Below are 24,007 nucleotides of genomic sequence, written 5' to 3'. Positions count from 1 at the left end.
TGTTATCTGTACCTGATAGAGGAGAGAGGAGAACAGATACAGTGAGAGACTAGGCTTCACTTAGGTCTCTCAATCACAATGAATAATGTTTCTGTAATAACAATGTTTTTTCTTTCAGGTTTCAATGAAACAGTCAGTCACAGGTTTGTTCTCTTTTTCCTCAGTTTGTTGTGTTACTGCATCATTTGCCTGCTAAATGTTTCTCTCATTGTGATCATCATCTTGGACAGCAACCTCCATGAATCAATGTATATTCTACTCTGTGTCGTTTGCATCAATGCACTTTATGGAACAGCAGGTTTCTTTCCCAAATTTCTCTGGGCTCTCCTCTCTGATGTTCATCTCATCTCATATTACGGTTGCCTTATTCAGTCTCAGGTGATTTATTCTTTTGTCTGCGGTGAACTGTCGATTCTTGCACTCATGGCATATGACAGATATGTGGCCATATGTAAGCCCCTGAAGTACCACTCTATCATGTCAAAGCAAATAGTCATTAGGTTTGCATGTTTTTTGTGGTTCACAAATTTCTGCATTGTGGCTGTGAATGTCTTTCTAACATCCAGACTGAAGTTATGCAGCCCGTATATTTCCAGACTCTTCTGTGTGAACTGGAGTATTGTTCAACTCGCTTGTTTTCCAGCACAAACTATAGTTAATGGCATATTTGCAAATATTACAATAATTATTTATTTGCTTCATGGTGTTTTTATAGTTTGGTCCTATATGTATATCATTCAAACATGTGTAAAGTCTATAGAAAACAGGGCAAAGTTCATGCAAACATGTGTCCCACATCTCATCTCATTATTTACTTTTGTTGTGGCAATACTTACTGATATTATAAGTATGCGACTGGGTTCGAAAGAATTGCCTCGGACCCTTCAAAACTTTGTAGCATTAGAGTTTCTTGTCATTCCTCCTATTATGAATCCTCTGATTTACGGTTTCAAACTGACCAAAATTCGAAAAAAAATTTATAGTGTTGTTATTTTAAAAAGAACTAATTTTTGTTTTATTCGATCAGAAAATAGTTTCACACACAGCTAAGTGTCACACCCATTGTTTGACATCCATTTTAAAATAAGTCCAAAAAAATGTTTAATTTTTACTGAAATTTGTGTTTTATTTGGAGTTGTCTGAAAACATGTCTATTGATGTGAGCGGATATGACGTTTTATTATTTATCTGCATTTCCCAGATGATTTACATTTTGTAGATGTCTTTGCACTAAATGTATTTTTGATGGTCACCTGCCTAATTACCAAAAAAAAACCCCACTGATATGTAGGAAGGCTGTAAATTTCACTCTCTTTCTTCTCATTACTGTTCAAGGAAATAACAGGCACCATGGAGACTGCACATGTGAAAAGGATTAAAAGACAAACTGTTTTAGATGTGGCAGCACTATCAGAGTGTCAATCTATTTTGATATTATGCTGTCTTATAAATCTGATCCACAACCACATGGATGTGAAGCAGTTTTAGTAGTTTTCTCAGTTTTATCCTCTTTTTCTTTAACACTTATTGAAACAGTCAGAGGTTTTAGCAACTGGACCAGTTTTAGAATTTCTGCTTAATCAAACACACACTATAAATACACATACCAGTAATCAGGGGTTGAGAAACAGGAGGGAAACACACCTGGGGGACATAACAGCTGACGAGGTAAGGGAAACGTAAATAGAACACACTGACATAAGACAGAGACCTTCAAAGTAAAACAGGAAACACATACACGTAATGACACAGACTCAGAAACGCAGACTGGACACAGATACACGGGCAGAAAGAAAAGAACACTAACCGAGGAAGAACAGAACCAAAATTACAATAATAGAAAACACAAAACGCTGGGTCAAAAGGACCCAGATTCATGACAGATTGACTAGAATGGCTTTTATTGTCACTATACACATGTACAAAGAGATTCAGAGCATCTCCTACCCAGTGCAGACATGTGGGGAAAGAAGAAAGGGGGGTGAGGTGCACAGTTCTGTGGCACTGTATACATATGAGCAGTTCAATATCAAATATACAAATATTGGAAAAAATAAATAGTCTATATTTACAGTGAGGTATTTTGACATAAATTAAATATTGCACAGTGGTGGTAGTGGTTGTATATTCTGTGTATAGAGGAGAGGCTTGAATTGGGGGGGGAAACTGTGTCGTCGATTCATGTGTGAGTTCAGGGTGCTCATGGCTTTTGCAAAGGAACTGTTCCTAAGTCTATCAGTGTTTGTGCTGATGCACCTGTAGCGCTTCCCTGAGGGAAGCAGGTCGAACAGGTCAAAACCTGGGTGGGAGCTGCCCTTGATGATGTTTGTTGCTCTGTTGAGGCAGCGGGTGAAATAAATGTCTGACAAGGAGGAGAGAGGGCAGCCAATAATCTTCTGTGCTGCCTTGATTACACTGTGAAGCTTCACTCTGTTCCCATCTGGTCAGCTGCCGTACCTTACTTTGATGCAGTATGTAAGCAGGCTGTCAATGGACGAGCAGTAGAAGATCAGCAGCAGGTTGGAGTCCAGTTTGTGCTTCCTGGGAAACCGGAAGGTGTGGACCCTCTCCAACCATCACTGTTGATGTATCGGGGGCCTAAGTCAGTGCTGTGCCACCTGAAGTCGACAATGATCTCTTTGATTTTCATAATGGTCAGTGCTTGTTTTTTCTCTGAACACTATGATGTCAACTGGGGGTGGCTGTAGCTCAGGTGGTAGAGCAGATCGGAAGGTTGGTGGTTCGATTCCTGGCTTCCCCTAGTCTACATGCCAAATATAACCTCACATTTCCTATGTTATCACCTGTTTTGGTATAACCTTTTTATTTCATTTTGCTCCCTTAATGTAACAATACCTCCTAATTCTAGTTTATCAGACTTAACCAAAATATATGCTTTCCTTCCTCTTTGGTCCTTCTTTAAGTTCAGTTAAAAGCTAAATGAATTTAAGGCCTTTTGCCTGGAATCAATACTGTCATGTGTGTTTCTTAACTCTGTGTCTGTAAGCGTGTGCAATCCTTCATGAACTCATATTATCCTCACAGTAGATTGGCTAATCATAGCGCTAGCCAAAGGCTCGTGACCCTCCAGAGACAAATTTGAGCCACAACTCCTTTAAAAGCACAAAATGCAATATGTATAAAATAGTTATAACTGCACCTGAAATACAAAGTTAACATCATCATAAACATCTTATGGTCATCAAAGCAATGGGCAGGGCTGCGACCCAATTTAGCCCTGTCTGCGCACAAATTTTAGCCAACTTGTTTTCCAAATTTAGGTTCATCCTCTCTACCTCTTGCAAATCTTTATTCTTGAAGTGAGCACCATTGTCTGATCTAATTCTCTTGGGAAACCCATGCCTTGGAATGTAATGATTGGTTAAGCACTTAATCACACTTTTCGCATCTTCACATTTGGTCGCCCATGCTTCGGGCCATCCAGTCAGAACATCCACACACACCAACAAATACCTCACCCCACCTGGGCCTATATCAATCATGTCGGTATAATCAATCACGACCTCTTCTCCTGACCTTCCTGGCATGAGAACCTTACCAGCTTCAGGTTTTACTGCTGGCTTTGGGTTGTGTGCCCCACAAATTAGGCACGTTCTGGCCTTTTCCAGTATCATCCTTCTCAAATCCGGATGCCACCATCGGCACAAATTTCTCTCCATCTGTTCCACTCCCACGTGACCAAGCCCGTGAGCCTCATTCACCTTTTGTTCCGCCATTTTGGCCGTTAAAGCGGGACGCCCATCTGGCCCCCTCCACAAACCGCCATCTTGCCAGGCTCCTTTGTTTTCCCACACCCCCTTTTCCTCTGGGGATGTCTCCTCCTGAGCCTTTCTAACTTCTCCCATGCTGTTAGTGCTACCCTCCTCTTCTGGGGTTACCTGCACCAGTTGTCTCTGTCCTTTGTAGCCCGCTGCTTCCTTTGCGGCTTCGTCAGCTTTCTGATTTCCTCTTGCCACCATACTGTCTGCTTGTGAGTGGCCTTTGCATTTTATAATACTTACCTCGTCTGGGTCCTCCAGGGCCTTTTTGTGACAGATGGGTGCATTAGTGGCCGTTCTGAACCCGGCTCTCTTCCACTGAGCCAGTTCCACATGAGCTGCTCCAAACGCATATGCTGAGTCAGTGTAGATGTTCACTCTCATGTTTTTAGCCAACCTCAGGGCTCGAGTTAGGGCTATCACTTCAGCTCTCTGGGCCGACTGTTGTCCCTCGATTTTTCCTTCAACCTGGGCTTTCTTAATACAGTCATGTGGTTCTCCTGACCCCATTAGGTCTGCCATATTTATTCCTTCATGTGTGAATATCAGATTTGGCGCCTCTAAAATTTTGCTGAATTATCTTTACTACTCCTGCTGCGTGTTGTGTGCATGTGGGATGCCTTGCTTCTGTTGAATTTAATCTTATGCTGACATACATAAGTACATCCCTACCTCCCCCTTTTTTCTGAAACAACACACCATTCACAACTCCCTTTGTTTCTGAAACATCAAGATAAAATGCCTCATCATAGTTAGGTGTGGCCAGATCTGTGGCTCTTGACAAATCCTGTTTTAGTGAAATGAACGCTGTCTCTGTGTCCGGCGTCCAAGGCAATTCAGCCTTCAGATTTCGAACACCAACTTTCTTGATCAGGTCCCTTAAAGGGGCCGTTTTACCCGCATAGTTCGGAATGAACTGCCTGCTGTAACCTGTCAAGCCAAGAAAGGAAAGCAACTCCTTCACAGTTCTTGGTTTTGGATGTGTCAGAATTTGGTCTCTGTGTGTGTTCATTAACCCCACTGATCTGTGTGCGATCACCCGGCCCAGGAATGTTACCTCTGGCCGGACCAACTGCAGTTTTTCTTTACTCACTTTGAAGCCACACTCCGCCAATCTGTTCAACACCACGAGCGATGCTGCCGTACAGGCCGCTGCTGACGGGGCTGCAATAAGAAGATCATCAACATACTGTATTAATTTACAGCCCCCTGGCAGTTGACATGGGGACAATGCCTCTTTCAACACCTGATTAAAAATTCCTGGTGAGAGTGCAAAGCCTTGTAGTAGGCGTGTGTACCTAAATTTGCGGCCTCTGTATGTGAATGAGAAAATGTCTCTGAGTGACTCGTGCAGTGGGAGACAAAAGAATGCATTCGCTAGGTCAATACATGTGAACCACTTTTGGTCTTCAGTTTTGTGCTTCTATTATGGTCTGTTAAATGGTATGTCATACTTCAGCCGGAACAGGACAGGCGAACAGTTAGCTAGACCCACATCTGTGGGCCCTGCGGACCACAAAGTACCAGGCAATTTTGAGAGCTCAGCTACTGCATCAGGATGATCCATTCTTTCCCTGCCATGTATTCTGGAGATTTCTTTATGTTCTAAGATCACTGCGTCGTTGGACAAACAAGTTATGCGATATATTTTACATTTTGGTGCATACCAGACGTTTGGAATTTGGGTGCTTTGCCAGCATGCGTTGTCCAGCGCCCGCTTGACCATTGGTCCCAGATCTCTTGGCCCATGACCCTCGTGGACCGCCAATGTAATGTGAGGGGCTGAATCCTCTCCCACATTGTACCAAGGCAGTTGTTCATCAGTAAATTTCACAGCCGCGGCCACACCTTCTGGTCCAACATAAATGTTATGTGTTTGCACATTCCACGTCTGTCCCTCAAGATCAGACTGGAACTGTTCCCAATAGATATCGTTATCTTCCCTATCATAAAAGAGTGTAACGTGGAAAGGATCTCGCGGTGGGGAATAGACGGCCAGGCTCATTATCCAGGGTTTCCACAGCTGATAATGTCTCAGAATACCTTCTTCCACTAGCCTCCCCCAGTAGATTTCGGCAGTGGGTTGTTCAGAGTTCTGGACTAGATATTGAGTCTTTGAAGGTGATCCCAGTTTCACAAGCAGGTCCCTGCCCATGAGATTTTCCAGGCACCTGTCAGGACACCACATAGTGGTGCTTCAAAGTCTGTTTTCCCAGCTGTGTCAATGCTGGATCATCATCATTGACAGCATAGGTTCTACCGTCCCCACGCTGTTCAGTTTCTCCGGGCTCCATCAGTATTGCTCCCCCTCCCAGCCCCAGTCGGCTACTGGGTACTGGGGGCTGGTGCTGCATTCGGGTTTGGAGCTTGATGTGCTCCCCTGTAAGCAACTCTTTGTCTTGGGCCCCCTCGTGCCTGGGGTTGATAGCCTCGCCTCTGATAATTTCGCTGCAATTCAGGGCATTCTCGGGACCAGTGTCCTTCTGCTCCACAGCTGTAACAGGCAGTCCAAGACACATTGTTAGGATTCCCTGGATTCCGAGCCCTTTGTCCTCCCCTCACGGATCCACCACGCCCTCTCTGCGGTCCACCGGTCCCCCAATTCCCTACGGGTTGACGCGGCCTTGGTGCATTGGCGGGCCAACGGTCATCAGGGTAGAGACCCGGATCCTGATCTGGCCAGTCAGGCACAGGATCGGGCTGAGGCCTTGCCACCATTATAGTCTTATTTAGTTCTTTCGGTTCTTTTTTCTTCGCATTATATTTTTCGCGAGCCTCACCCAGCTGCAGCCTAAGCAGCTGCGCCTGTACTTCATCTAACTCTTTCTTTTGTTTGTTCGTCAAATCCTGTTCCTGCTGAAGTCTGTGGGTCACATGTCTCTCCCACTGCACCGAGTCTGCAACGGCAAAATCTGGGTTCTTTTCCAAGTCAACTGCCACCTGGTTGGGCAGCCCTGCCAGCACTGCCGAACGAAACCACGCTCTACTTTCACCCTCCTTCCCCGGATGTATTCCTGTTCCTAACAACCATTGTTCCTTTGCTTTAGCTAAACACTCTCTGGGTGTGTTTTTGGGATCCCAAATAATTTTTGGAATGGCTCCAGAGTTAGGAGTTGGGTCCTTCTCCCGGACTGCATCTGCTAAGTCATTCTGCACCTCATGATATTTCAGGTCATTTGCATATCTGGTTGTTTGAGCTATCTGCTCTACATCTGCTAACCCACCACCCAGCATACAACGTCCGGCCAAAGCGCGAAAGTCGCCCAGCGCTAATTCTTCTCCTTCCCAATGTTCTCCCTTGGTTATTGGTGGAAGTTGTTTAACCAATGCTTCCAAATCTCTCACCTTATAGGCGCGATAAACTGGTTCGTTCTTTGGACCTGCTATCAGAGGCAGACTTAAACCAGGGTCAGGAGCTCCTTGTTCAAAACTCACTTTTCTACTCTTCCTCGACTTTCCTTTTCCCTTTGAGCTCCTAAATATGGGCTGTCTCTGTGCTTGGTCTCTCTTCACACTTCTTTTCCTCAAAATTAGGCTTGTACTTGGTTGAGGTTCAGCTCCTCCATCTTCGTCCTCCTCATCGTCTTCTTCTCCTGATGACGTCGCACGGCCTTCATTCTCCTCTTCTGGCCCTCCCTGCATTACTCTCTGCTTTATAACCTCCAATGCCGTTAATGCCTCTATGGACGCACGTAGGGCCTCATGCATTTGTCCATACACTTCTCCTTCAGTTTTTAACACCAAGCTCAGAGGTATTTTATCACCCAGCCCTTTCTGTTGGGATATAATAGGTTTACTTACCTCAACCTCCATCGCTTGGCACTCTTTCTCTGCTGATTTTAATACTCCAGGGGAAGCCAAGCGAACAACTTTCTTACGCTGTTCGAGCTGATCCTTCAGAGGTTTGCATCCCCTTTTCCTACTAGGTGTCGCACCCGAGCTGTCAGCCATTCTCTGAAACACAGACTTACCTCTTCCAATGGCGTTGGTCGACTCCACCTTCTTGGTCTAGGTCACCCAGACACGCTTAACTTTCGGTTTCAGTCTTCGTCTCGCTGTTCTCGCAACCACTGGCTCCTCTTCCCCTGCTCGGTGATACACAAAGTTTAACCCAGCCCTTTAGACGCTGTCCTCGCGTTCTCAAGCGTTGACACTCAATCAAAATTATTCGCCCTCAAAGTGTTAATATATGACACCAGCAACCCTTATGCGCAACGCGCTCATCTCCGTATACTTACCTCTCCAATAGTTCCTCGGATTAGTGTTTTTTCATTTATTTTAAACCCATTAACGGCGCTGCGCGTCCCTTATATACTTTACAGCAACACACCCTCAAGCATCCCGTACTAATAAATCTAAAACCAAGAAATCACCTTTATGACATTATGTCAAAGCTTTCTCCATGTTGCACAACCTGCCACATGTTTAACAAAAAATCACTGCCCGAGAAGGCTCCCACATATCAAGGTGGTCGTTTTCACAAACTTCCAGCAGACCCTCAAATAAACAAAAACAACGACCCAGGCAGGCTTCCAGTTCAGCCTCCTCAATTTCTATGCACACTGAAAACTCATGGGGAGATTCTTCTGTCTCCCCGTGTCCTACACAATTCACCTCCAAATGATCCCCTACAATTGAAATTTCAGTGTGGAATGACGCAGAGATTAACATTTCCTTATTTATTCACTATACGTAACCTGAATTTTCTCTCTCTCTTCAAATAACAACGGTTATCTTTACAATTTGTTATTGAACTACTAATTAAGTTGCTTTTTATGGTGTCAGTGATAAACTGCCCCTAAAAAGTCCACTTTATTGCGTGCTCATTGAGTTACTCCTATCAAAACTATTTAACAAGTTCAATTTACACATACTCATTAATTTGTCACGCTTATTAGTGGCTCATGGTTGCTTAAAGCCTATGTCTGACTTGACCACAGAGTTAGAGCATCATTCAATCCTCTCAGGATGACCACTCCACTTACTCTGCATCCAGTCAGCTCATGCATTAACAACCCTTTTATTTTTTGTTTATGCCTTCAAATCCACCTTAAATCTTCTTACCTAAACGTTGGTTTTAAACACAAACAATTCTTATATTCTATTTTGAAACGCTGTCACCATTCATATATTTACAATGTTATTATTTACTAAGCCAGCATTTTAATCGCAGACATTTATCCACATTTACAAACAATAGTTATAGAGCTCAATGACACACAAAACCGAAAGCATAATCCTCTCATGCGCTCTGCATCAGCTGCCTCATTTGCATGCACACACACTCTTCATCTAAGAATAGCAGCAGGCAGTCAGTGCATTGCTGACTCGACCCACAGAGATCTTTTTTAATACAGAGACGTCTTATATTTACAACTGCACAGATTTTAAACCTTTTAACACCTACCGAATTTCGAAAAATTTAAGTTAACGGTCTAACCGATAAAAGTCCAACTTTTTTGTAATCAATTAACCAGTATCTGTCCAACAGTTTCTGGCCTCATCTCTAAAGTCCCTAACTCAATTTAAAAGTGTCCAACACCCAAGGTCCAACCTTTGCTGCCCAAAAAAGCGCAGATACCGTTCCAAACGGTAAGGAGACTCTATCTCCTAGTTATTCTGGAGTGCCCCAAGCTCCACAGTGACCGACTGACTATCCCTCTTCGAGGACAATGCATAAGCGTCCTTTGCATTGGCAAGCGTTACCTCTGAGCACTGCGCTTCCTACCAGTCCAACTGGCGTTCTTGAGTAATTTATAATACTTTGGAACAACAGTAAAACACCCAACCAAGTGTAAGACTGAAGCAGGTCCAACCTTATAACCAAAAAATAACCAAATTCCCTAAGATACTAAAAACATTGAGCAGTCCAACTGCTTTTCCTTTTAGCGGTCCAACCGCATTCAACCATTACCAGCAGTCCAACTGCTTTAAATCCTCAGTACTGTCCTGACATTCTCATCAAAATCAAAACAGACATCCACCAGTAACTTCAGTGAGTAGACTTAAATTTTATCATGTCCAATTTGGCACACTTTGGAAATAATTCAACAGGTAGTGCCTTACCTTTTGGATAAGCCGGCTTATGCCCACTCACTTAGACCACTGGAATTCATGTCTGCCCGTCAGACCACCCAAGACCCCGGATTTCTCCGTCCAAACCTCCAACTCTCCTTCCTCAATAACCGGACGAAGCCCCCAAATGTTAAGATTCAATATTGAGGAAGGGTACAAGAGGTGATCGAAGAATAACCACACCGATCCGGCCGGGTAAAGTCAAACGAAGATTTTAATGAATACACGCGTGGGAAGAAAACTCTGTACGCAGACAGGAAGTAGTCTTCGACTTAATCAAAGCATGAACAGATATTTTATAGCATCAGGGTTTATTTACTGACGCCCCTTCGTGCGTCACATACATTTTATACATAGATCAGATCAACATCATGACTTTTCACCTAGAAAATCATCTTCTATTTTCATGGCTAGCCCTTCCTGTCTACCTTTCAGTTCTTGTCTTGTTCCTCTTTCTTGCCGAGACACCAAGAAACGGTTCCTCTTTTACCAAGACAATTTTGCAGTTACAGCCAAACATAACTAACCTCTCCTCTAAATAAATCTAATTTAAAGGGTGTGTGTGTGTGTGTGTTGACCTCACATGCTCTTTCTCAATTCACCTGTTGCACTTCTGACCTTTTACCAGACCAGAAGCTCACTGAGACTATGTGTATGTCTTCTACTAAATAAATGTTTTAATCAAGAACCTCTACTAAAACCTTAATATAAAATGATAAAGCTATCTGTTACATTGTTAAAGCCTCGTCTTAGCCTGCGGCTCAAAATAACTTCCTGCTTCTTTCTGCATACAACTTCCTGTCAGCCTGCAACTCAGTCTTTCTGAAAGAGACACTGTCTAAACCTTGGAATGCAATATCCATGCTGCAAATTATATTATTAATGCAATAACAATTATTTAACAATAGCAGTAAAATAATTTCCCTCCTCGACAATACTAACCCCAAATTGCTCTCCGATGCATCCATCGGAGTATGAATGCGTGTGAATGTTAGCTATAAAAGCACTTAGAAAAATGTGCTTGTGCGAATGGGTGAATGCAAAAGTTGTGTAAAGCGCTTTGAGTGGACTGAACTTCTCACCCTATCTCTAAGAGAGAGGCCAGCCATCCTTCGGAGGAAGCACATTTCTGCCGCTTGTATCCGAAATCTCGTTCTTTCGGTCACTACCCACAGCTCGTGACCAGAGGGGAGGGACGTAAATCGACCAGTAAATTGAGAGCTTCGCTTTTACACTTGGCTCTCTCTTCACCTCAACAGACTGGTATTGCATCCATATCACTGCAGCCGCAGCACCAATCCGTCTGTCGATCTCCCACTCCCGTCACTCATGAACAAGATCCCGAGATACTTAAACTTGGTGTAACAAAGGACTGGACAGGCAGGGTTTCACTTGAGACACATGAAACACGTTATGGATCTGCATATTTCGGGATGGACAGAAACCGGGTTAACCAGAAAGTCTATAACAAACGGACCAATGAAGGTGGGAGACAGTTTCTTTAACTCAGCTTGGAGCGGAACAAATCGGGTCCACAGCCAAACCTTTTGTCCCGGGTTGTAGGCATGTGCGGGGGTCCGGTGACGGTCCACCAGGTGCTTATTGCGATCAGCTGTGCGAAGAAGGGCGGCCCGGGTGGCTCTCCAGGCACGTCGACACCTCCTTAGATGCTGCTGGAAAGAGGGGACAAAGTGCTTACCTTCGACGGCCGGAAAGAGAGGTGGTTGGTAGCCCAGAGATGCTTCGAAGGGGGACACCCCGGTGGCTGAGGAGGTAAGACTATTGTAACCCACATCAGATTTGTGGGTTGTGCTGCTGAATAAGGTGTAATTTTCCCTCCCAGCCACTAGGAGGCGAGTATGCCTTGAGATGACTTTCTGTCAGTCAACGTTTCCTGTTGTGAAAGCCGTTACTCACAGCCATCTATTAACTACTCACTAGTAGTTAATAGATGGCTATTTATTAGGATCTGACATCTGTGAAATTCGGCCGGGGGGAGCTGCTTCAGCCGGGCGAGCTATCTCACTACGAGCTCCGGTAAGGGATGCTACATGAATGTTAGCACCATAAAGACATGTAGTTGACTGCTGTTAATATATTTTCTGCTTTAAAAAACAAAACCAGTCGGAGTTGTGATATTTATGTTTAAAGTACTGTAACATCACTGATGTGCAGATGTTTAATTTTAAGTGCTAAAGAATATATTAAAATGTGCCCAGCTAACCGCTAGTATTAAGCTACTGCTTAGCCATTTCTGTGTATTTCTGTGGTCTAACATTACTGTGATTCATCTGTTTGTTAGCTTTCCAAAACGTTGGAGAAGCAATAATATCGTCATGCAGTGCTAAAATGCACCCTTTCAGTTTTGTTGACTTAGAAGTTAATTCATTTGATAAAGGTGCAAAAAGTTCATAAAATGTGATTATAAAATGTGAGGGATCTCATTACTCTGTTGAAGTATTAATGTTTTAAGAAGTTGATATATTTTTCTGAGAAATAATTCAAGTTGAAATATCTTAAAAAGAAGAACAGTTAAAAGCGAGCTGTTAAAGGGATAAATATGGGAGAGTGAATCTTACAAGTTTATTTATTCTTAAAAGGGTAAATATAAGGTATATTTTCTGTTGCGCTAAAACCTTGCATGATGTAACTCAGGGGCGATTCTAGGATCAGAGATTTGGGGGTGCTGAGCACCCAGAGAGCTGCCCAGCCAGGCAAGATAAACCTGTCTCTGTCAGTCCCTGCATCCTTAAATATTGTCCCGAGTTCTCTCTGACTGTCACTTTGGTGCATTTAAACCCCTGTTCCTCCCTGTCCTCATCGTCTGTTGTCTTCGTCTCCTTTATCAGTCATCATAATTTTACCATCTCTGTGCAAGTCTGCAAATTTCTTTATTAATATAAGATTCTTAAATTCATCAAGTCTCTCTGTACCTGGGTCCTCGTCACAAAACATGACATGACTGTTTTGTACATTTTAACACAATTTAATCCCACATTTGTGAAAGAAAAGCAAAACACTTTTTTGAAAAGTCTGTAACAAAACCATGAAATCTGATCAAGCTTATTTAAATGCTGCAAAAGAAGAATGGATTGGAATAGAAAAAATACATATCCTAACCTTAATTACTGGGGGAGAATTATGAATGATGCTCATAGTGAGTAAAAAGTAAACTGAGTGCATTTTTCGGACAGAGATTCACTTTTAATGTGTATGTATAATATAATACAGATACACAAAAAACACTCCCAAAACAGAATTATTGCAAATAAATTATTACAAAATATTAATAAAAACTATAAAAATGGAGGCAACTTTGCCTGTGGTAGAATTTATACAATGTATGAAAAAAATCTTTATTGCAGACCCTAATTTTACTAATTTAATAATACTAATTTTGTGTTGTAAGATTTATGAGTTTCGTGCTTTCATAGTGGTACTTAGGAGAGCTTGACATTTTTATCAGGTGGTACACACTGTAAAAAGTTTGAGAAACACTGATAAGTTAAGTGTATGTGTGCTTTTGGAAAACATTTAAAGCTGCTGTACAGAATCTTTGAAACAAGCTAGCTTAAAACATTTTTAGAATATAAACAGAGCACTCTGCTTCTCTTTACAGCTCCTCACTCCACCAGGGCTCTTTGGCAGTTTCTGATAGTGTGCAAATGTGATGTACATACTAGAGATGGCACGATACCACTTTTTTATGTCCGATACCGATACCGATATCATAATTTTGGATATCTGCCGATACCGATATGAATCCGATATAGTGTTTTTTAATCAACAAAACTGTTTTTTTTTTATATCTTGCTGCATTTTGCAAGTCTGCAAGTTCATACTCAAGTTTAAAACAACAACTACACTAAAGCTATTCTGTTATACCTGTATACAAAAAAAATATTTCATAGTTCAGCAATACTGATCAATCTAATAAACTTAGACCTACACCATTCTCCCTATTCTGGTATTTTAAAGAGTACTTAGCGTAAATATTAAGCAACCTAACTAATAGGGTTCCAACTCCCAGCAACAACAAAAATAAATAAATAAAAAATAGGGAACCACCCCTCACGCTCCACCTCATGATGCTTAATCGACGTAATCAACCTTAATTTGATGCAGTGTGAAAAAAAATGCACAGAAATCAATTATTTTTCAAGAAATATTAAATAGATTCAACATCTTTCTTCAACAAAATTGCAGACTGCACAGATGGTACCTTCCCAAAGGAAAAAGTACTATAGCTTACTAGGGTATATATATTAGACTTAATAGTCACTATATACAGTAATTGACTTCTATTCGTTTTACATCAAATTAAAACTTTGGGTGTCAGATAATTATTTATTAAAAGCTAGACATTTTAAATGAGAATAAGAAAGAAAAGTATGTCTTTGTGCCCCCTTTTCCCTGTTAATGCCCTATCGGCCCCCCTGGCTAAACTTTGCTAGATCCGCCCCTGCACAGTTACCAGCGTCAGCTACGTAGAAAAAGATCCTGGTGTAGAAAGAAATATTAAATAAATTCTAACAACAGCTTATCAAGCTTAAACGTGCTGCTGTTGTTCAGCCGCTGGTTTCCTCTTTCTGGTGCAAAGTGGGCCAAAAACAAACAAGAGAGACTCGCTACAGAAAAGCCGATCAGCTGATCATTTAAGCAGTTTCACGATTGAAGTAGCAGCCGGAGAGCGAGAGGCAGTCGCTCGTTAAGCTTAACGCAGGAATGCTTTACAAACATTCAGAGATGGACTTACACACTTGCTTTACTTCTCTCGGGATAACTTTGTCGGAGATGAAATGCCAGGTTGCTAGCGAAGCTCCAAATGCTATCCAGACCACCGACAGGTCCCGCATGCCACAGCCGCTCTATCACGTGATGCATATTGCTCCGACGTGCTAACCTGAGGTGAGTTACGGCGTGTTGCAAGTTTTGTGAGGTGCTTTCGTGATATTTAATGGATCGGATTACATTTTTTATTTTTCTCCGATATCCGATCCAGTAATTTAGGTCAGTATCGGACCGATACCGATACGTAATATCGGATCGGTCCATCTCTAGTACATACTGCGGCAGTCATACAGACAACTGGACGGTCCAAAAGTTGGCCTACCTATTACTGGCTGAGGTTTCAGTAGAGTTGTGGCTGAACCACATAAAAATATATCATTAATTTTAATCTCCCCAATCAATTACAATGTTATGTTGGAATGTTGTTAAAGAGGGTCAAAAATGTTTCAACCCAGTTTGTTTTGCAGATTCTGTATAGCAGCTTTATTATAGGGAGAACACAACTTCCAGATTGTATGAGTAAAATCAGGTTTTTTCTCTTTGTCAGTTTAACAGTTTCTATATTGCCTGTCACTGTTCCCTGTCTGTTTTCTTACGTGGTTCTTCCTGACCTTGTACTTTCTCCTCACGTTCCCCTCTTTCCTCTCTCCCTCTTTAGACTGACAATCATACACAAATAGATTGTATTCAATTAGATGAAAAGTTACATTAATATGAAAAAAATTCTATTAAGATCACAAACAAAAAGTCCTCCCTCAGTGTACTTTCAACCAAAAGGCAAATAACCAAACCACATGAACATCTAATAAAAGATATAAACATTGAAACACTGATCCAACATTGTTCTTGATTGACGGATCATTTGATCTTACACTTTTACCTGAATGTGGCTCCTTTTTTTGAAAAAACTTCCTTATATCCATTATGAACCTGGCTGTCTCTCTGTACACAAACACACACACACACACACACACACACACACACACACACACACACACACACACACACAACAGGAGTTATAAGGTTAATGGGCATTCAGTCAGTTAGCTAGTTAATATCCATTTCAAACAGGACAGTGGTAACAACAGTACGCTACGGACAATTTTAAGTTTTAGATTTTAAATAGGCTGTATACATTTCAATGGGGGCAACAGGACGGTCAAATGTCGCTTAATTGACTACAGAGCAGGACGGATTGTAGGGTAGCAAACATTGTCGGAAAAAAAGTTTTTAACACTGCAGGTTACCTGGGTGTAATGCTTTTCAGCTAAAAAGAAACATGGTCTGACTCCTACCTAACTATATAAAGAGTAACTGAAGGATAAATGCAGCTAATATGTCCTGTTTTAAGCCAGGCACTTACACCTCCGCTCCGCTGCGTCTCAGCCACCATCGCTCTGGCAGCAAGAGCGCTAGAGCCAGAGTAGGGGAGAGGCGAGCTGGAACAAACCATTTTGGGAGGAGGGGTTATCTATACTTTTGCTGTTACAATGTTACGTCTCAAACAAGTACAGTACTGTATGCTTTTTATATTTTTAGTAGTGTGTCACACAAAAAGCAAATATTGTCAAAAAAAAAGAAAGAAATCTTTGGGGGTGCTTTGATTCATTTTGGGGCTGCTGAAGCACCCCCAAAATTGGGCTAAATTTGCCCCTGATGTAACTCAAGTTATTTCATGATGGTTGAGACATTGTATAACTAAAATAATTTGTTATACTTGAGCAATACTTGACTGAAAGATGAGTGATGGAAGAAGCATAGATAAAATAGTAATGTATGCACTCTGAACTGTGTGCATAGATTGGTTTTTGACCAGGACTGGATCATTCGAGATCTGAACCCTGTGGGTTCAGTGGCGAGCCAATCCCAAGAGAGTGACTGTAGACGGACCAGAGTACGGTGTGGCCAGCCGTGGGATCCATCTTCAGCGAACCTCAGGACTATAACTACATTCCTTGACACAGATAAGACTAACACTTTAAAAATCTGTGTAGTGTTAGAACCAGTGGACAGAAACACACACACACACACACACACACACACACACACAAGGAACTCTAATTTCTCTTTCCAAAGAGAAGTGGACTGAGCAACAGGAGCGGAAGCTCTTTAATTGAAACTCTTTGGAGAATTTCCTTAAAGAGGATGTTTGGTTATGATTTTATTTTTGAGCCCTTTAATGTGCGTTTGTGCACTGTAGGAAGCCAGCTTTAGACAGGCAGGGTTTGTAAACTTTACAACTTTCAATACAGTTTCTATTCAAATCACATCTTATCTATCATTGTGTGGTTCCTTCTCTGCTGATCCTTTCAAGGCTCCATAGTCTTACCTAGAACTTCCTGATACTAGTCCAAAGTTGTCAAGACAATAATTTAATGCGTATCTCATATTATTTAATTGTAATACCTGTTACACTATTGTGGGCATACTCAACCCATGGGAGTTGCTCACTCCAAGTTGTCTGATTGGTGGATGCCAAGCACCGGAGGGCCGCCTCAAGTTCCTGATTGGCCCGTTCCTGATTGGCCCGTTCCATCTGGCCATTAGTCTGAGGGTGGAAACCAGAGGAGAGACTGACCTGCGCTTCGAGGGCATTGCAGAATTCTTTCCAGACCCGTGATGTGAACTGCAGCCCCCTGTCGATGTCCGTGGGGATTCCGTGAAGGCGAAAGACATGGTTAGTCAGGAGTCGAGCTATTTCTAAAGCACTGGGGAGCTTGGGGAGGGGGACAAAGTGAGCAGCTTTCGAAAAACGATCAATGATAGTAAGGATGACTGAGTTACCTGATGAGGAAGGGAGGCCCGTGATGAAGTCCATTGCAATGTGTGACCACGGGCGGCCAGGGGTCGGTAGGGGTTGGAGAAGGCCGGAAGATGGCTGATTGACGCTCTTGTTTTGAGCGCATGTAGGACAGGCAGCAATGTATTCGCGGACGTCCTTAGCTAAGGACGGCGACCAGGCGAAGCGTTGGAGGAAGGTAATGGTGCGGTGGACCCCAGGGTGGCAGGTGAACTTGGCCGTGTGAGCCCAATGCAAAACTCGTGATCTGACAGTAGAGGGAACAAAGAGTAGGCCCGGGGGACCCGCACCAAGGTCCGGTTCCGTTTGTTGGGCCTCTCGAATAGCTGACTCAATCTCCCAGGTTTTTGCCCCGACAACACACGTGGAAGGAAGAATGGGGATCCTGGGCAGCGTCTTCGGAGGTGGCAAATTGGCGTGAGAGGGAATCGGGTTTGACATTACGAGAGCCGGGTCTGTAGGTGATTGTGAATTGGAATCTGGTGAGAAACAGAGCCCACCTAGCTTGCCTGGCGTTGAGTCGTTTCGCGGACCGGATGTATTCCAAGTTTTTGTGGTCCGTCCAAACCACGAACGGTTGGGCAGCTCCCTCTAACCAGTGACGCCACTCTTCTAGGGCCAGCTTGATGGCCAATGGCTCTCAGTTCCCCACATCATAAGTATCAGAAGTAAGCACAAGGATGAAGCTTACCACCTTGTTGCTGGGAGAGCACTGCCCGCACTCCTGTGTCCACCTCCACGACGAAGGGTTGACTGAGATCGGGTTGGATGAGGATGGGTGCAGAGGCAAAGCGCTCCTTCAGGCAAGAGAAAGCCTGGCGAGCCGGTTCATCCCAGTGGAAGGGGACCTTGGGTGAGGTGAGGTGAGACGAGTCAGGGGTAGAGCGAGCTGGCTATAGTTGCGGAAACGGCGATAAAAGTTAGCGAAACCCAAGAAACTCTGAAGCTGCTTGCGATGGGATGGAGTGGGCCAGTTTAACACAGCCTGAACTTTGGAGGGGTCCGCTCTCAGGTTACCTTGTTCAATGACATAGCCCAGGAAAGAGACTGTGGAAGCATAAAACTCACATTTTTCCCCCTTCACGAAGAGACGGTTTTCCGGGAGGAGGTGGAGGACCTGCCTGACATGGTGTTTGTGTTCAGAGACAGAATGAGAGAAAATGAGGATGTCATCCAGATAAACGAAGACGAAGTGGTTAATGAAGTCCTGCAGTACGTCGTTTACCAGGGCCTGAAAAACAGCTGGGGTATTGGTGAGACCAAACGGCATGACAAGATATTCAAAATGACCAAGGTGATTGTTGAAGGCTGTTTTCCATTCATCCCCCTCCCTTATTCTTACCAGATGGTACGCGTTGCGCAGGTCCAGCTTAGTGAAGATGGTGGCCTCCTGAAGGAGCTCGAAGGCAGAATGAGTGAGTGAAAAATAGTGAGTGGATATTTATTCTTCACTGAGATGTTGTTAAGGCCCTGATAATCAATACAAGGTCGTAAGCTCTTGTCTTTCTTGGCAACGAAGAAGAATCCGGCGGCCACAGAAGATGACGAGGGGCGAATGAGACCTGCGGTGAGTGATTCGTTGATGTATTTTTCTATACTTTCACGTTCGGGCTGAGACAGACTGTATAGGCGGCTGGTAGGGAGAGGTGCACCTGGAAGAAGATCAATGCCGCAGTCATACGGCCGATGCGGAGGAAGCGAGCGTGCTCTATCCTTGCAAAACACTTGTTTGAGATCATGGTAGACGGGTGGCACGGAGGAGAGGTCCGGCGGCTTGGAGAGAGAAGAATTGGTTAGTGGTTCGGAAGAGGGGGTGGCAGCTTTCAGACAGGACATGTAACAATCCTCCCCCCCACCCCACCTTTTTCCAATCGATAACAGGGTTATGTTGATGCAACCACGGGTAACCCAGAACTAGTGGCATGAGCGGAGCTTGAAACACATACAGCTGTATAGTCTGGGAATGATTGCCAGAGAGAGTCAGTAAAACGGGCTCAGTGATATGAGTGATGTTAGGAAGCCGCTGGCCACTGAGGGCGGTGACTTGGAGTGACTGTGGCAGAGGCTCAGAATTCAGATTTAATCGTCTGGCCAGCGAAGTGTCAATAAAGTTCTGTTCCGCTCCTGAATCGATTAGAGCCTTAAGAGGGCTGACCTGAAGCTGCACCGTTAATTTAGCTGCTGGCATGAGCCGTGGAGGAGACTGTGAACTAGAGCCCACGCCCACCCGTATTCTCATCTCTACTGCAGCCTTTTGGCAGAGACGTGCAAACATTGGCAACATGACCCTTACGGCTGCAATAGAAACACTCACCGGCCCTCCACCGACGGTGCCTTTCCTCAGGGGAAAGGCGAGAGCGACCCAGCTGCATAGGTTGCTCACCCTCCTCCATGTTGTGCGACTCCGAATCTCTTCCGCCACTCGTGGCGCTTCCGCCCGATGCTGCTTCGCCGTGTCCCAGAGACCTCTGGGAAACATAGTCCTCAGTTCTGCGTCGCGCACGTAAATGCCCGTCCACCTTTACACACAACGTTATCACATCAGACAAAGTTTTAGGTAACTCTCTTATCACTAGTTCGCCCTTTAACTCATCACACACGTTGTTCAACAAAGTACTTATCAATGCTGGCTGCCCCCACCCGGTCTCTTCGGCCAACGTCCAGAACAAAATGAAGTATTCCGCCATACTTCGTCTTCCCTGCTTAAGATTTAGTAAATGGTGAGATGCTGCATCAGCGCCAGTAGCTCTCTCAATCACACATTTAAATTTAGCAAGAAAATCCTGGTATGCTGACGTCAGTTCTCAAAACAGCTTGAGCCCAGGTTAAAGCCGGTCCGCGTAAGAGCTGGACAAAAAAGGCAATCTTAGCCTCGTCAGTTTCATATGTCCTCCGCAACTGTCTAAACTTTGGGTCAGAAAGCCGGCACATTTGTGAAACTCACCCGCGAAGGGTTCCAGTGTTGGCAAATCTCGCTCCGGGGGCTCCAGGGAGTGGGATGAGGCGAAGCCAAAGGCCCGGGTGCCGGAAGCTCAGAAGCCGGTAACTGTGAGGAGACAGAGGGAGGAGAGGCTGCTGGGCTTACCAGGGGTACGCGCTGAGCAAGGACCTGCGTTAGAGCGGTCAACTGCTGATTGATGAGCTGCAGCCTTTGTTCGTGACGTTCCAAAACCTCCTCGGCCGTAAGGACGCGCTGCTGGGCGGCAGAGTCCGCTGACTCCATATTCTGGCTGGATCGTTATGTTAAGGTTCAATGCAGGGGACTCAAACGCGGGACTCCTGAATCAGCTGAATAGAAGGGAAATCCAAGGGGGAAGTCACTCGCTCTCCAACTCTCCACATACACGACAACAGTCCTTCTTTTCACACTTGACACACAGATTCACACGGGAAAGGTAATCCAGGGGCACTGTAGATAAGGAGACAGGAATGAGAACGATATTCACAAAAGACACATGACTTATCTTGAGCTGTAGCTTGACTTTCACTGACGCGTGGTAGACAACGATCCAGCGAAGACCAGCAGTCACCTCCTGGCTTAAATGCTGTTCACCTTGATGGGCATCAGCTGTGTTCTTTTCCGTGGGCGTGGGCCGAGGGCGTAAACCCACAATGAGTTCCGCCCCGGCGACGGAGAGGAGGAGAGAGAGAGAGCGCAAGAGAGAGAAAAAGACAGAAAAGGCCGATCAGCGTCTCGCCGATCCCCCAGGCCATGACACTTGGGGCAGGAACTCGTCCCTGACTTGAAGTGGGCCCTCCACCCTTTTCCAGCTGAGGACCGTGGCCTCAGATTTGGAGGTGCAGATTCTCATTCCCACTGCTTCAAACTCAGCTTTGAACCGTTCCAAAGCGAGCAGAAGGCCATCACCCGATGAAGCCAACAGAACCACAAAGTAGAGATGAGATTCTGAGAACACCCACAAAGAGCATTTGGACGTAGCTTTGCCACTGCTCCAGGTGGCTCAGCACAGAGTGGAGAGCTACGTTGATGGCATCTTCTATGGATCTGTTCGCATAATTTGCAAACTGGTAATCACTGGTCTGATCCACAATGAAGACAAGTCCACGTACAGACAGGAGGTGGACCAGCTGTTCCACTGTTGCAGTCAGAACCACCCGGACCCGACTGTGGACGTGACAGTGAACCTTCAGACTCGCCCTAACTATCCTTAAAAATAGAGTACTTACCGTGGATCACTTCAGACTCCTAGGGCCCACCTTTTCAAGCGATCTGAAGTGGTCCCCACATATAGACTCTATCCAGAAGAAGGCCCAGCAGAGGTTGTGGTTCCTGCAGCAACTCAGAATATACTACCAGATCTCTGAGACCATGGTTTTACGCAAAAAAAACTTAAATTTACTCTTTTCTGGGCTGGAGGAAAAGGGGGTGATCGTGGTGCAACGATAAGGTTACATCACTCTGCAGAAAATTGGAGAAGCACCTGGGATAGAATCTTTCCATTGTGGAATAGGAAAGGTAGAGAGTGAGCAGGCGGCAGAGTAACAGGTAAGTAGCAGGTAACAGGTGCAAACAAGTCTTTTTTTCCACAGAGTTACTAAGAGGCAAAGACAAAGCAACATTCACAAGAACTTCTTACTGTCTTACTAGTGACTTCAGCAAACGTCAGAGAGCCTGATCATTATCACTGAAGCAACAATGATCTGACTGGACTACGAAGGACTACAAACGAAAAACAGAAAAAAACCACAACAAGTCCTAGACAATTATGTTTAATTGGCATAAATGTAAGAAATTCCTATCAGTATTATGAAGAAAGCATTTTTTAAATAAAGTTGTAAAACTTTTTAATATTTCTTTTTCAAGAACCTGCAGGTTTGTTTTATTATGTGTTTAGTACATGATACATATTAAATCCCCTGTGATCTTCCAAAGCTGTGAGCTTTCATTCCAGATCAATGATTGGCTGGTTTGAAATCCCAGCTCACGTGTTGCTGTTATCTGTACCTGATAGAGGAGAGAGGAGAACAGATACAGTGAGAGACTAGGCTTCACTTAGATCTCTCAATCACAATGAATAATGTTTCTGTAATAACAATGTTTTTTCTTTCAGGTTTCAATGAAACAGTCAGTCACAGGTTTGTTCTCTTTTTCCTCAGTTTGTTGTGTTACTGCATCATTTGCCTGCTAAATGTTTCTCTCATTGTGATCATCATCTTGGACAGCAACCTCCATGAATCAATGTATATTCTGCTTTGTGTCTTTTGCATCAATGCACTTTATGGAACAGCAGGTTTCTACCCTAAATTTCTCTGGGATCTCCTCTCTGATGTTAATCTCATCTCATATTACGGTTGCCTTATTCAGACTAAGGTGATTTTTTCTTTTGTCTGCGGCGAACTGTCGATTCTTGCACTCATGGCATATGACAGATATGTGGCCATATGTCAGCCACTGAAGTACCACTCTATCATGTCAAAGCAAAGAGTCATTAGGTTTGCATGTTTTTTGTGGTTAACAACCTTCTGCATTATGGCTGTGAATATCTTTCTAACATCCAGACTGAAGTTATGCAGCCCGTATATTTCCAGACTCTTCTGTATGAACTGGAGTATTGTTCAACTCGCTTGTTTTCCAGAACAAACTGCAATCAATGCTATATCTGCAAATATTGTAACAATTATTTATTTGCTTCATGGTGTTTTTATAGTTTGGTCCTATATGTATATCATTCAAACATGTGTAAAGTCTATAGAAAACAGAGCAAAGTTCATGCAAACATGTGTCCCACATCTCGTCTCATTATTTACTTTTGTTGTGGCAGTACTTACTGATGTTATAAGTATGCGACTGGGTTCGAAAGAGTTGCCTCGGTCCCTTCAAAACTTTGTAGCATTAGAGTTTCTTGTCATTCCTCCTATTATGAATCCTCTGATTTACGGTTTCAAACTGACCAAAATTCGAAAAAAAATTTATAGTGTTGTTATTTTAAAAAGAACTAATTTTTGTTTTATTCGATCAGAAAATAGTTTCACACACAGCTAAGTGTCACACCCATTGTTTGACATCCATTTTTTAAAATAAGTCCAAAAAAATGTTTAATTTTTACTGAAATTTGTGTTTTATTTGGAGTTGTCTGAAAACATGTCTATTGATGTGAGCGGATATGACGTTTTATTATTTATCTGCATTTCCCAGATGATTTACATTTTGTAGATGTCTTTGCACTAAATGTATTTTTGATGGTCACCTGCCTAATTACCAAAAAAAAAAACCCACTGATATGTAGGAAGGCTGTAAATTTCACTCTCTTTCTTCTCATTACTGTTCAAGGAAATAACAGGCACCGTGGAGACTGCACATGTGAAAAGGATTAAAAGACAAACTGTTTTAGATGTGGCAGCACTATCAGAGTGTCAATCTATTTTGATATTATGCTGTCTTATAAATCTGATCCACAACCACATGGATGTGAAGCAGTTTTAGTAGTTTTCTCAGTTTTATCCTCTTTTTCTTTAACACTTATTGAAACAGTCAGAGGTTTTAGCAACTGGACCAGTTTTAGAATTTCTGCTTAATCAAACATGAAAGTCTGTTTTTACT

The 24,007-nt window shown here is 43.5% G+C and overlaps 2 protein-coding genes across 2 annotated transcripts; both read left to right on the top strand.

Moving 5' to 3' along the window:
- Positions 1 to 78: 78 nt before the first annotated feature.
- LOC146557252 (olfactory receptor 2K2-like) lies at positions 79 to 1,050 on the top strand. Its single transcript, XM_085249318.1, has one exon. The coding sequence runs from the start codon at positions 79 to 81 to the stop codon at positions 1,048 to 1,050; it is 972 nt and encodes a 323-aa protein (XP_085105444.1).
- A 21,415-nt stretch (positions 1,051 to 22,465) lies between these two features.
- Positions 22,466 to 24,007, top strand: LOC146557251 (olfactory receptor 6N1-like). Its single transcript, XM_085249234.1, has one exon. It carries the CDS (start codon positions 22,478 to 22,480, stop codon positions 23,447 to 23,449), a length of 972 nt encoding a protein of 323 aa, XP_085105360.1. The 5' UTR covers positions 22,466 to 22,477; the 3' UTR covers positions 23,450 to 24,007.

Source organism: Mchenga conophoros, linkage group LG16, assembly GCF_057382185.1.
Source record: "Mchenga conophoros isolate Kocher_MC1m ecotype Shallow Benthic linkage group LG16, M_conophoros_male_GT1.1, whole genome shotgun sequence".
NCBI classification, from domain to species: domain Eukaryota; kingdom Metazoa; phylum Chordata; class Actinopteri; order Cichliformes; family Cichlidae; genus Mchenga; species Mchenga conophoros.
This window is presented reverse-complemented; position numbering and strand designations above follow the sequence as displayed.